The sequence below is a fragment of the Mesoplodon mirus genome (assembly GCF_964341445.2).
Source record: "Mesoplodon mirus genome assembly, chromosome: 10".
Lineage (NCBI taxonomy): Eukaryota > Metazoa > Chordata > Mammalia > Artiodactyla > Ziphiidae > Mesoplodon > Mesoplodon mirus.
This window is the reverse complement of record NC_138986.1, coordinates 10,163,413-10,177,927: the sequence shown is the minus strand read 5'-3', so window position 1 is coordinate 10,177,927 and position 14,515 is coordinate 10,163,413. Positions and strand designations below refer to the sequence as shown.

At 43.3% G+C, this 14,515-nt stretch overlaps 1 protein-coding gene across 7 annotated transcripts in view; it reads left to right on the top strand.

The window, feature by feature from the left end:
- The window catches only part of ARID1B (AT-rich interaction domain 1B), a 416,950-nt gene extending 403,379 nt beyond the window's left edge, over positions 1–13,571 (top strand). For 4 of the 7 annotated variants that reach the window (XM_082633306.1, XM_082633301.1, XM_082633302.1 and 1 more), the window contains 4 exons: positions 2,437–2,533; positions 3,936–4,719; positions 6,573–6,703; positions 8,991–13,570. In XM_082633306.1, coding sequence (XP_082489432.1) covers positions 2,437–2,533; positions 3,936–4,719; positions 6,573–6,703; positions 8,991–10,715 — 2,737 coding nt within the window. In that variant the 3' untranslated portion in view covers positions 10,716–13,570. Of the gene's footprint in view, positions 1–2,436; positions 2,534–3,935; positions 4,720–6,572; positions 6,704–8,990 lie in introns of all 7 variants that reach the window. The other 3 variants (XM_082633300.1, XM_082633303.1, XM_082633305.1) reach the window with 1 other exon arrangement.
- Positions 13,572–14,515: the final 944 nt, after the last annotated feature.

Below are 14,515 nucleotides of genomic sequence, written 5' to 3'. Positions count from 1 at the left end.
AGTGAGGTGTCCCTGGTTTAACACAAAGGAAAAAAGGTTTGAAAAATCACTGTTTTACCAAATAAGGTTTCTTTTTTTTTTTTTTTTTTTTTTTTTTTTTTTTTTGTGCGGTACGCGGACCTCTCACTGCTGTGGCCTCTGCTGTTGCGGAGCGCAGGCTCCGGACGCGCAGGCTCAGCGGCCATGGCTCACGGGCCCAGCCGCTCCGTGGCATATGGGATCCTCCCGGACCAGGGCACGAACCTGTGTCCCCTGCATCGGCAGACGGACTCTCAACCACTGAGCCACCAGGGAAGCCCCAAATAAGATTTCTTTCTAGCATTCTCTATGAGCCTGGTTCTTGAGTTACACAGCCTCACATGCTCAAAGCCATGTGGTACTTTCTAATAGTGACTCAGGAATTCCAACTTCTTCTTCTGACCTCCTAGTGAAGGTTTATTTGTGAAATCTGCCTCAGTCAGTTACCATTGTGTGATGTCTAGTGTACTGGATCAGGGTTTAACTAAGGTTTGTTTTGTTTTTGAGGGCCCAGGAAAAGCTTTTGGTGAGGGTAGGGGTGAGGGGTAGACTGATGAGATTAAATGGAGAACAGTCATCCTGGGACGTATTCATAAAGGAACCGAAGCAAATATGCTTTTCTAGGGCTTCCCTGGTGGCACAGTGGTTGAGAGTCCGCCTGCCAATGCAGGGGACACGGGTTCGTGCCCCGGTCCGGGAAGATCCCACGTGCCGCGGAGCGGCTGGGCCCGTGAGCCATGGCCGCTGAGCCTGCGCGTCCGGAGCCTGTGCTCCGCAACGGGAAAGACCACAACAGTGAGAGGCCCGCGTACAGCAAAAAAAAAAAAAAAAAAAAATATATATATATATATATATATATATATATGCTTTTCTGTTTCTTCTAGAATGCTTTCTGGAATAGTGCATGGCCTAGGTTTAATAGTCATTTTGGCTCTACCACATTAGGATTTACCTCATTAAGTTTTCTCTTCTTAAAAGTGTTACTTGTTCAGCTGAAATTTTTTTTTTTTTTTTTTTGCTTTTGCGGTACGCGGGCCTCTCACTGTTGTGGCCTCTCCCGTCGCGGAGCACAGGCTCCGGATGCACAGGCTCAGTGGCCATGGCTCACGGGCCCAGCCGCTCCGCGGCCTGTGGGATCTTTCCAGACCAGGGCACGAACCCATGTCCCCTGCATCGGCAGGCGGACTCTCAACCACTGTGCCACCAGGGAAGCCCTCAGCTGAAATTTTATCCACGTCAATTATATTTTTTTCCTCCTAACTGTAAGCTACCTTCTAGATATCCATGTCATTAGCAAAAACTTCCCATGTATCTGTTTTATATGTGATATTCTAAAAATTCATTTATTTTCCTTCTTATTCTCACTCCTTGACCAGTTTAGGAGTATATTCAGTCCAGGTATATTCTCTTTCTTACAAGATTCAATATACTAACTACACCAGCTTAGTTTTTAAGTTTTCAATTCATTGCTCTTTTTAACATGCTATTTTTATGGTATTTATAATTTCTCAATATGAAATAAATGTATTGTTCATTCCCATTTTAAGATTTAATAGAAGTATGTAAATCATCCCTGTTATTCTTTTTTGTAGCCTTTTAGGGTCATAGGACTTTGAAATTTTGAGTAGTTTTGTCTATACTTAGTATCATTTGGATTGATTTTGAAGTATCCCTTTAAAAACTTGCACATTTTATATTCATGATGAGAAAGTAAGACATAAACATTTTCCACCATTATATGCCAATGTTCTGGTACTCCTAGAAATACTGCTTTGATTCTTTGGTTCTCCTGTTATTTCTTTTTTTTTTTAGATTTTTAATTAATTTATTTATTTTTGGCTGTGTTGAGTCTTCATTTCTGTGCGAGGGCTTTCTGTAGTTGCGGCAAGCAGGGGCCACTCTTCATCGCGGTGCGCGGACCTCTCACTATCGCGGCCTCTCTTGTTGCGGAGCACAGGCTCCAGACGCGCAGGCTCAGCAGCTGTGGCTCACGGGCCCAGTTGCTACGCGGCATGTGGGATCTTCCCAGACCAGGGCTCAAACCCGTGTCCCCTGCATTGGCAGGCAGATTCTCAACCACTGCGTCACCAGGGAAGCCCCTCCTGTTATTTCTTGCCCTCGTTAATACCTCACATCAGCGTGTGCCATGCCCGCCCCGTCCCTCAGTGGATGGGCGGGGCCTCTCTTCAGAGGAGGAGGGTGTCGGCCGTCCAGCGAGGCTCCTCCCACCCACCGGCCAGGGATTGGCAGCGGCCCCAGAGTGGGTACTGCCACCCCTTCTGCTGGGAGCTGAATTGCTGCTGCAGCTCACAGCGCCTGTCGGGAGGGTGCAGTGGGGTTTCCAGAAGTGGACTCTTCCTCCCTCTCTTGGCCTGAGGTCCATGGTAAGTGAAGTTTTCTTTGAATGCCTCATTCTAGGCATGAACCTTACGGGCAGCAGTACCCAGGCCAAGGCCCTCCCTCAGGACAGCCAGCATATGGAGGACACCAGCCGGGCCTGTATCCACAGCAGACGGTGAGTTGGTGAGCGGCATGCATCTCTGTGCTTTCTGTTTAAAATTCAAACTCATACTACTTCTGGACAGTTTTAGGAAGTATAACAAAAATGACATAGAACAATCAGGTTATGTTTGTTTATGCTAAAAAATATTCCTAGGATTTTGAAATCAGCAAATTAGAAATAGCTCTTGAAAATATAACATGTCGTAGGAAGTTAAGGACATTCATCCTTGTACATAATAAGCCCAAGTTCAAGTATGGTTTAGACATGTGTGTTCTATTGTGTCAAATGACATTTTAGCACAAAAATTTGTCGATATGTTTTAAAAAGGATATGTAGGGAAAACAACTTAATATTACATACTAATAGTGAAAGTTAATTTGTGTTTAAGAGTAAGATATTAATGACCGCATATTTTCACTTTATAGGATAGGTGTTAGGTTCATGCTGTTTACACAGCGCTGCAGCTCAGAGATGGTGAAGTATGTGAGGTAACCTTGCAGTTATCACGGCCAATGCAGAGGATTGCACAACATGCTGTGGCTTTTCAGACACAGGAATTTGCTGTTTCTAAACAACTTTTCAGGTCTAAGACCTCTTGTAAAATAGAAGGGATTTTAAACATTTAATTTTATTGGAGCATGTTTCTACAGTGAATTGTATTACCAAACCAACTGATCTTAAACAGTTTTCAAGTAAAGTGAAAGAACGCTAATTAACATAGGAGCATCTCCCTCCTTCCCTCTCATCAGGAGCTTCCCACCCTGATCAAGTGCTGGAACCCCCGGCGTCCCTGGGGAGGAGAGTTAGGAGCAGGGCTGCACCAGCCCTGTCCTCATAGGCTTTCATGGAGAATGTGACCCAGACAAGCTGGAAGTCGGGACGGGGCCATGGAATGTCAGGTGTCAGGGGGCACAGGTCCAGTCTGAAGAGCCAGGTTCTGTGTGGAAGTTTTTCTGTAAAGTTAGGCCCAAGGAGTCTGTTGAACCCAGGACCCCTTCGGGCTGGCCCTCAAGGTGCTCAGTCCCTCCCAATGAGGTCTCTCTCTACCTACGGAAGTCACCCTGGTGCATCCCCAAGCCCCTGTTCCGCAGTGCCTCTGTGGTGGTCACCAAAACCATACCCTCCCCAAATTGCAGCCCCGGAAAATACCAGGAGAGAAGCCTTTTTTTTTTTTCCCCGCAGAAAATTTGAAGCACATGAAAACAAACCGTGGAAGCTCCTTCAGAGTACGTGACATGGTTTATGTAATACTGAATACAGTGCGTAAATTGTTAGTCCGTAGATGTTGTGGGAGCTTCCCATATTCATTTTGAAATGAACATTCCACCAGGTAATAACTGTTTTGCATAATTTAAGTGTGTGATTATACCTGTAAAAGCACATCAGTATGATTTGTCTTTGTGTGAATTTTCAGAATTACAAGCGCCATATGGATGGCATGTATGGGCCTCCAGCCAAACGCCATGAGGGAGACATGTACAACATGCAGTACAGCAACCAGCAGCAAGAGATGTATAACCAGTACGGAAGTTCCTACTCCGGACCCGACAGGAGGCCCATCCAGGGACAGTACCCGTACCCCTACACCAGAGAGAGGATGCAAGGCCCGGGGCAGATACAGGCGCACGGGATCCCCCCTCAGATGATGGGCGGCCCAATGCAGTCGTCCTCCAGCGAAGGGCCTCAGCAGAGTATGTGGGCGACACGCAACGATATGCCTTATCCCTACCAGAGCAGGCAAGGCCCTGGCGGCCCTGCACAGACACCTCCTTACCCAGGCATGAACCGCACGGATGACATGATGGTACCTGATCAAAGGATAAACCACGAGAGCCAGTGGCCTTCTCACGTCAGCCAGCGTCAGCCTTACATGTCCTCTTCAGCCTCCATGCAGCCCATCACGCGCCCGCCTCAGTCATCCTACCAGACGCCACCGTCGCTGCCAAACCACATCTCCAGGGCGCCCAGCCCCGCCTCCTTCCAGCGCTCCCTGGAGAGCCGCATGTCTCCCAGCAAGTCCCCGTTCCTGCCCTCCATGAAGATACAGAAGGTCATGCCCACCGTCCCCACGGCCCAGGTCACGGGGCCGGCCCCCCAACCGCCCCCAGTCAGAAGGGAGATTACCTTTCCTCCTGGCTCTGTGGAAGCGTCACAGCCCGTCTTGAAGCAAAGGCGGAAGATTACCTCAAAAGATATTGGTAAGCGCTGCCAAGGCTCTGCTCCTGAAGTGAATTCCTGTCGTGGTCTAGAATTTTAACTTTAGGTTGGATGTAGTTGCTTAATCTCAAAGGGATGCCATCCTGTGACTACAGACTATCAGGACGTGTTTCTGTGCAGGAGCAACAGTTGGAAGCCGCTCATGTGAATTAAGCAGTAGTGCCAGAGGAGAGCGAGGGTTAAAATGGCATTTTTACGTGTGAGTGTTATTTGTGAGAGAGGGTAGAGCTCCAGGTGAGAGGCCAGGGATTCCTCGGTGACTGTGGACTGTGTTTTGGGCTTAAAGATTTGATCTTAACCAAACACTTCATCTCTGCCATGTGTGCCTAATAGAACAGCTGCCAGGCTGATGGAACGCTAGGGCGGCCTGAGAAGAGTTGACGGCAGGTCACTCTGTAATTTTGGCAACAACATACAGACAGTGAGTTTCCCCAGGAGCTAAACAGAAAACTGACTGTGCTATGTAGGTAGATACATGATGTGCAGTACAGAACTTCATATGACACGATACACAGAATTGTTGTAATCCGTGCAGCATTGCTGACAGCGGCCGAGGATCTCTTTCCGTTGAATGCTGATGTCACTTATTCATCCTATTCGGAGTGTTCTGAATGCTAAGGAGAGATTCGGAGTATCTGGGAGTAGCCGGAGTTTTTCTGCATTATTTTTGAAGTACTCTTTAACACAGCAAAGGAAATAATAGAGTTCAGTTGTATAAAAATTTTTTTCCAAAAACCTCAGAATCGCTTGGCTTGAAATCATTTGCAGTGATTAGAAAATTAAAGCCATTAAGGATGTTTTCAATCACTGGACATTAAGGATGTATATGGGGGGGTGGGGAGTAAGGAGTTCTACATAGAGAGGGTACTGGAGGCGAGAGAGAGATAGACCCTGAGCACCGTGTTACGTATGGAAATATATATGTAAAAATATACGCATGTATTTGTGTGTTTATGTGTGTGTGTATAGATGTTTAAATAAATATATATATATATTTATTTAAATTAAAAAAAATTTCTTAGTCCATGTTATACCAACCTAGGGAAGCTTATGTTCCTTATTTTAAAATGAAAGCTTGCCTTTTCTACTGCAAAAGTATTATGCGCCTATCTTAGAAAATTTGAAAACTAGATAAAATTAAAATAAAGGTGGAAACCCACGGCCCCACACAGGAGCTTGCTGTTGGCGTCTGGCCTGGCTGCTGCTGTGGGGAGTTCCGACTGCTGGAACCACGTGCTGCCGCCGGTTCCTGAGATGGCTTCGCTTGAAATTTCAGACACATGATGGGCCTCTCCTCCCAGCCCCATCTTTTGACAGATCGTACAGATCTTTCCTCTTATCGCTCTGGCTCAAGCCAACCTCCTGAAAAACCTGAACCGTCAAAGTGCTAATACTTGTCAGCAGCATGTTGTGTGGGCAGGAGCTCAGACAGAAGACAGCACGGGAGAATGAAGGCTGTGTATCTGAGAAGGTGCTGTTTGGGAATTAAATTCTGCTTATATCCTGCGTATTCACCAGCCTTCGGAAGATGCCACTTTGAGACATTTGTGAACGGAGCAAAAGAAGACATACAGAAAGGCTCATTCATGCTTACCCACTCCCACCTCTGTTTAACCTGCAAAGCAAAAAGCTCTTCAACCACAGTTTCTTAGTGCAGCTCTCACCTCCACCTAAGAATCTGAAATGACCATGTTTAACTGTCCCTCAGAACATTTGTTTAAAATCAGTATTTAACTTAACACTCTGCTTCTTTTTCTTATTCTTTTGCTATTTTCTATTCTTTCATGCGTAGAGTTAGTATTAATCATACCCATGTTTTTTCCCCCGTTTTTAGTTACTCCTGAGGCCTGGCGTGTGATGATGTCCCTTAAGTCAGGTCTTCTGGCTGAAAGTACTTGGGCTTTGGACACGATTAATATTCTTCTATACGATGACAGCACTGTCGCTACTTTCAATCTCTCCCAGGTAAGCCAGCACCAATCCAACTGAGGACCAAATTAGAATAAGAAAGTGAAGTAGTGCATAATGCTTATTAAGCTAATGCCTAAGGTAATTAGCACTCACCAGCTAACATTTTTTTTAATCATTGCAGCTGTTATAAACCAACATCAATCAATGTATAGTTGTCTGAGAATTTTGTCTGGAATAATAATTTATTTCAGTCTTTAGTATAACTACACACATACCTATATTTCTCATAAGAAAATAGTGACCTTGTGTGTACATGTGTGTATGTATATGGAATAGACAATAGTGGTAAAATTAAATTGTTGTTTAGAATGAATATTGGCAGGCCAATGGGAATTAATCCAAATGTAACGTAAAGTTATGGCTGTAGTCAGTGTTGGATGAGACATTACCATGCAGTAGATAGCAGTGAGACATTACCCTATTTTCCAGGGGGACCTAACATCTTTCTTTTATTAAAAAGAAATGTGAAATTTAAAAAGAATTTTTATATTATAGGAAATGTATAGTATTGGGTTGGCCAGAAAGTTCGTTCGGGTTTGGTCTGTTATGGAGACCCGAACGAACTTTTTGGCCAAACCAATATGACGGAGAAGTCGAGAAAACAGTTTAAGAAACCCCCTTGTACCCATCGTTCTGCTGCAGTAGTAATGAGGTCATGGCCAAACTTGTTTCTTGGTCTATTCCCTCTGTCTCTGCCTCCCTCAAGGCTATTTTGAAGCAGTCATTTACAAGCCTACTACTTAAAAAAAAAAAAAAAAAAAAAAAAACCTCCTTTGTTCTGTTCTAGTCTTCAAGTAGCTTCCAGCGTAATAGCTAGAAGACAGCAAGGGAGCACAGGATTAGGACAAAGGCCCAAGAGCCAGCTGGACGACAGACTTCTAAAGAACTATCTAGAAACAAAAATCAGAAAAGGTTACTTTCCGTTCTGTGTATGAACAACTCTGCTTTCGCCGAAAAAAGCCAAAACGTCTAATTGCATTGCTTCTACTGAACTAGGACCAGAATCTTCCACTTCCTCCTTCTTCTCTCATTTAAGTCCTCATTAGAGCCCTGAAAGGCAATTCTTCAGTTGATAGCAAGTATATTAATAAGGTCATAAACACTGCATGAAATACATTTTAACAGAAAATAAGTATTAAAAGAATATATACTACCTTTGCTAGAGGAATAAATTCTCGTCCTTATGCTAGGTGAACTAACTGCCCTTGAGGACACTTTTTCATAACCAGAATTGTGTCAGCAATTTTCCCTCTTCCCTTGCCCTGGGAAGAAACTAAGCTTTAAGTTGGGGGCGGGGTGGAAGGGGGGGGTGACATCCAAACCTCCACCTGAAAAATTGTGCCTTCATCCCCTAAAGGCAAGTACTACCTGGTTGGTCCTTGGGTTTCCTCTTACTTCTTAATAATTGTTTCAAACCCACTTTCAGGAAACTTACAGCAGGATATGAAATTATGGTTGATTTCCATAACATCTGTCCTTAAGAAATCCTTGTTCACTTACTTACCCTTTATCATCCCTAAATGCAGCGGCATGGGGTTGAGGGAGGGGATCAGGCCAGTTGCTAACCATGGAGTATGTTGGTTTTCTTGATATAAACATTTGCTTAAAGGAAACAGAGATGGTTCTCATAGTGGCTTTTGTCTTTCACCTGGAGTTGTGAATAGCTGAAATATAAAAGTGCATTCTGTGAAACATTCTCATTCATTTATCAGGGACTAAATTGATTTGTGTTTATGAGCTACTACATTGCTGAAATTATCTTCTCCCCCAAATATATGGAGAATGTAAATTAGAATAGCCTATGGCACCTGAGACAAAAATAACCATAAAATCCTAAGAATAATAACCATAAAAATCCAGGCAAGCAAAGTTTCAGATAAATAAGAGGACAGACTCAGTTTGGGTAAATGAGTCTAGAAAATCCACGTTCCCACTCTTCTAGTCATGATTGCATTGTGTCTAAATCAGAAACAAAGGTACAGAACAGCAGAGCTCTCCCTCACTGATAATATCAGAAATGTGAAAATAACAAGTTTTCACGTTGACACTGTAAGAAAGTAAACAGCAAATAAGAAAGATGGTAAATGTTGGTTTGATCAATAATGAAAAATTCAGGAAGATAGTTCTAGGTGACATATGGTTTCTCTTTCCTGGCCTAGCCAAAAAGGAATTAAAACATGAAATAATCATAGCAAATGCATTGCCAGCTATCAGCATTTTCACCCACTCAGTCGCACCTGAGGTTATGACATGGTACCTCTTCTCTTTCTCGTCTCTCTAGTTGTCCGGATTTCTCGAACTTTTAGTAGAGTACTTTAGGAAATGCCTGATTGACATTTTTGGGATTCTTATGGAATATGAAGTGGGAGACCCCAGCCAAAAAGCACTTGATCACAATGTGGTAAAGAGAGATGACAGCCAGTCCTTGGCCGACGATTCTGGGAAAGAGGAAGAAGATGCCGAATGTATTGATGACGAGGAGGACGAGGAGGAAGAGGAGGAGGAAGACGGTGGGAAGGCGGAGATTGAGGACAGGAGCAGCACGGCTTTGGCCTCCCCCGATGCCACCGCGGATCCAAAGGAGAAGCCCAGGCAAGCCAGTAAGTTCGACAAGCTGCCAATAAAGATAGTCAAAAAGAACAACCTGTTTGTCGTCGACCGGTCTGACAAGCTGGGTCGTGTTCAGGAGTTCAGCAGTGGACTTCTGCACTGGCAGCTCGGTGGTGGGGACACCACCGAGCACATCCAGACTCACTTTGAGAGTAAGATGGAAATTCCTCCTCGCAGGCGTCCACCTCCCCCTTTAAGCTCCACAGGTAGAAAGAAAGAGCAAGAAGGCAAAGGGGATTCTGAAGAGCAGCAAGAGAAAAGCATCATTGCAACCATCGATGATGTCCTGTCTGCTCGGCCGGGGGCTCTTCCTGAAGACACACACCCTGGCACCCAGACCGAGAGCAGTAAGTTTCCCTTTGGGATCCATCAAGCCAAAAGTCACCGCAATATCAAGCTGCTGGAGGACGAGCCGAGGAGCCGGGACGAGGCTCCGCTGTGCACCGTCGCGCACTGGCAGGACTCGCTGGCTAAGCGCTGCATCTGCGTGTCGAATATCGTCCGGAGCTTGTCTTTTGTGCCTGGGAATGACGCTGAAATGTCCAAACATCCGGGCTTGGTGCTGATCCTGGGGAAGCTGATACTTCTTCACCACGAGCATCCCGAGAGAAAACGAGCGCCGCAGACCTACGAGAAGGAGGAAGACGAGGACAAAGGGGTGGCCTGCAGCAAAGAGGAGTGGTGGTGGGACTGCCTCGAGGTCTTGAGGGACAACACGTTGGTCACCTTGGCCAACATTTCTGGGCAGCTAGACTTGTCTGCTTACACGGAAAGCATCTGCTTGCCAATATTGGATGGCTTGCTGCACTGGATGGTGTGCCCGTCGGCAGAGGCACAAGACCCCTTTCCCACTGTGGGACCCAACTCTGTCCTGTCGCCTCAGAGACTTGTGCTGGAGACGCTCTGTAAACTCAGCATCCAGGACAACAATGTGGACCTGATCTTGGCTACGCCTCCATTTAGTCGTCAGGAGAAATTCTATGCCACGTTAGTTAGGTACGTTGGGGATCGCAAAAACCCAGTCTGTCGAGAAATGTCCATGGCGCTTTTATCGAACCTTGCCCAAGGGGACGCGCTGGCTGCAAGGGCAATAGCTGTGCAGAAAGGAAGCATCGGGAACTTGATAAGCTTCCTAGAGGATGGGGTCACGATGGCCCAGTATCAGCAGAGCCAGCATAACCTCATGCACATGCAGCCCCCGCCTCTAGAGCCCCCTAGCGTGGACATGATGTGCAGGGCGGCCAAGGCTCTGCTGGCCATGGCCAGAGTGGACGAGAACCGCTCAGAGTTCCTTCTGCACGAGGGTCGATTGCTGGATATCTCGATATCAGCCGTCCTGAACTCTCTGGTTGCGTCTGTCATCTGTGATGTACTGTTTCAGATTGGGCAGTTATGACATCAGTGAGAAGGCAGCATGTGTGAGTGAAGACTAGAGGCTCCCGTATAACTGGCTGTTTTCTGTTCTTGTTTCTCCAGTGTAGGAAGATGGAAAGAAAATCTTTTCTCCTCTGCCCCAGCCACTATTTACCAATTGGGAATTAAAGAGAGAATTAATTCAAACAGTTATGAAATTCATATTTGCCATCTGTGTGTATAAGTACATCCTTTTGGGGTTTTTTTTTATTTTGTTGTTGTTTTTTTTTAACCAAAGTTGCTGTCTAGTGCATTCAAAGGTCACTTTTTGTTTTTCACCGGTTTTCTTTTTAATGTGCTTTTTCCATGTCTTACTGCATTTTTTGGGAAGCGAATTGACTTTAAAGAAAAAAGTTACGGTAAAAGATGCTAAGATGGGAAAATGTCACCACACTGAGGCAAAAAGGTGAAAAATTATCAATTTCCTAGCTGTGTTATTCTTCAAATAATGAAAAAAACTATATCCCATCGCCCAAAGCTCTGTGCAATAGAAACTTCTAGAGATGTAGGTATAGGGGCTCACGGAGGTGTGTCAGTCAGCTGTCAAAGTATGAAATGATACTGGTTTCTCCACAGGAAAATGGTTACATTAGGCTAGGAGCAAAAACAATGTTTCTTTAAGTTAAGATTGAAAACACATACCTGACAACGATCAACAGAAATTGCTTCCTCACCACTACCGTCATGTCTGCTGTCTGTTGTTTGACCTTCCACATGACAGTTCTTCACAATTCCTTTAATCATTTTTTAAATATTTTTTTTACTGCCTATGGGCTGTGATGTATATAGAAGTTGTACATTAAACATACCCTCATTTTTTCTTTTCTTTTTTCCTTTTTTTTTTTTTTTTTTAGTACAGAGTTTTTAGTTTCTTTTTCATGATGTGGTAACTACGAAGTGATGGTAGATTTAAATAATTTTTTATTTTTATTTTATATATTTTTTCATTAGGGCCATATCTCCAAAAAAAAGAAAAAATACAAAAAACAAAAACAAACAAAAAAAAACAAAAAAAAGAGGGTAATGTACAAGTTTCTGTATGTATAAAGTCATGCTCTATTTCGGGAGAGCAGCTGATCACAATTTGCTTCATGAATCAAGGTGTGGAAATGGTTGCATATGGATTGATTTAGACAATGGTTACCAGTACAGACAAAAAGAAAAAAATACAGCTAAAAGGAAGAAACACAACTTCAAAGATTTTTCAGTGAAGAGAATCCACATTTGTATTTCAAGATAATGTAGTTTAAAAAAAAAGAAAACAACTTGATGTAAATTCCTCCTTTTCCTCTGGCTTAATGAATATCATTTATTCAGTATAAAATCTTTATATGTTCCACATGTTAAGAATAAATGTACATTAAATCTTGTTAAGCACTGTGATGGGTGTTCTTGAATACTGTTCTAGTTTCCTTAAAGTGGTTTCATAGTAACCAAGTAACAAGAAATAGAGGAAAAACAGCCCTGTACTAACATAGCCCCTCGTTAAGAAACCCTGAGGTCGGGAGGGACCTTTAAGGGTTACCTACTTGAGAGTGGGGAGCAGCAGTTTGATTTTCTCAAAGTATTTAGCTAATTAGTCTTTGTTTGAAGCAATCAACTCTAACAACATTGAGGTATGAGAATTTTCAGTGTGCATGGGAGGTGGCTGCTGGCCCTTGAGGTGAGATCCCAGGAGCTCACTGGCCTGCCAGGTTTTAACACCCTGCCTTTTTCTATCCCCATCTTAATTTCGATCAGAGTTCAATCTATTCCATGTTTCTCTCGTGTGCCTCAAAGTTATTTTGCATTAGTTTACTCCACCGTGTATAATATTTATATTGTGCAATGTTAAAAAGAATATGTTATATTGTATGTGGTGTACATAGTGCAAAGTGATTATTTCTATTTCAGGGCATATTAATATCCTCCTATTCCTTCCTACCCGGTGCACAGCAGCTTTTTAATACTTGTCACTTCTAATTTAAAGTTTTTCTTCCTGGGTCGTTGACTGCTGTTATGTAACGATCAATTTCTTTGAAACGGCTGCAGAGTCCGGCTGTTAGCGGACACCCTTCTGACTCTACCTCTTTGCACCACCTTACAATCTCAGCAGACTCAGAAATTCCAAGTCCATTCGCCAGACCTGTTACCCGGGCGCACATTTCTCATGGTAATACACGGAAGAGTTAGACGAGAGCACTCAGTTATCATCAGAGTGTGAAACAGGACTCCAGTGTTACAAGAAAACATTTTGTCTGCAAGCATTCTCATCATCTGGCAACTCCCACATTACTTAGTCGTCTTATACAACAAGGCAGCCAAATATATGTTGAATTTAAAACCCATTTATAATTCTCCTTTAAATACATCTGCTTGCTAAGAACAGATTCTAGTGCTCCAACCTTCAAATACGGAGATTTGTAAGAGGGAATTCAATATTATTCTAATTTCTCTCTTACAGAGTATGAATAAAAGGTTTACACAAACTTTGAAGTTTGTCAATCAAAAGAGTAAAATCATTACAAAAGACTGTTGTCATGGTTGTTATCGATACCTAGAGTCTGAGCAACAAGATTTTACATCCGATACACAGCATAATCTCTATAATAACCCAGGAAGAGTTTAGCATCCTTTCTACATTTTCACCCCAGAATGAAGACTACAGAAGCCCTTGAAGAACTTACAGCCTGCCTGAGATCATCTTGCCTACAAACTGAGTTACTGCTTTGTCCTAAAAATGAGTTGTTTTTTTTTTTCCTATGAGGCTTTTCAGAAATTTACAGGATGCCCATACTTTAAGTGTGTACCAAAAAAAAAAAAAAAAAAGATTAAAATAAAGGTGCAAAGAAAGTTTAGTATTTTGGAATGGTGCTATAAAGTTGAATCTGTTGGTATTTGAGTGAATTTTTTAATGTCACAAGATATTACTGGGTGGCATGTGTGCAGAAATAACTATTCAAATGTTTTGTTTGAGATTGAGAATGATATAGAATCAGTTTTTATTGGTGAATGTGGCCTATTCAAAAACTAGTTAGGCAGTTTTTTTAAAGTTATAATGGAGAACAATTGTTTAAAGGGGGTATGAGCAGTTTGGTGATAAAGAATGTAAGCTATTAACTACCTCTTTTACGAAAAGAAAATGGCTTTAGCCCTGAAATCATCCATTTAAAACCTGCTGGAAATATTTCATTTTTTATCAAACACCATGTACAGATTCCATATCTGTTCACCTGCAAGGAAGCAAAGAAAGTATTATAAATGAGCCAAAGTGACAATTCAAACAGCCCATTTTCTTCTTGCTGAGTTCTGTTTCACTTCTTTATCTGGGGAGCTGAGCGCAGCTGCCTGATAGGCCCGCACTCCACCATCCCGTCAGCTCCCTTGGAGAACCTCAGAGTCAATGAGCTTTTAAAAATGCCAATACGTATTTTTGGTGATAGTATATAACCTGCTAAGACGTCACGTTATTCATTAATTCAGCAGCAATGCACTGACCACATGCTGCGTGCCAAGCTCTGTTCTAGGTGCTGAAGGGGCGTTCATGAGCCAAGACCCTGATGCAGTTATGTCCAGGTCGTTCTTGTCAGACAATTACAGAAATAAACTCATCTTCCAAATACAGCTTTTATGCATTGAGAACACTGAGTACATTTTGTTGACTTAAGAAGTGAAGTGAGGATCTAGCTGTGGGAATTGGGGTCTGGTATAAGAAGAGTTCTGGACTAAAATCAGAACTCAGTCAACTCTCAGCTGGGGCCTGACCCACATACTTGTGAGCTCTAGAAAACGCAGTGGGACAGC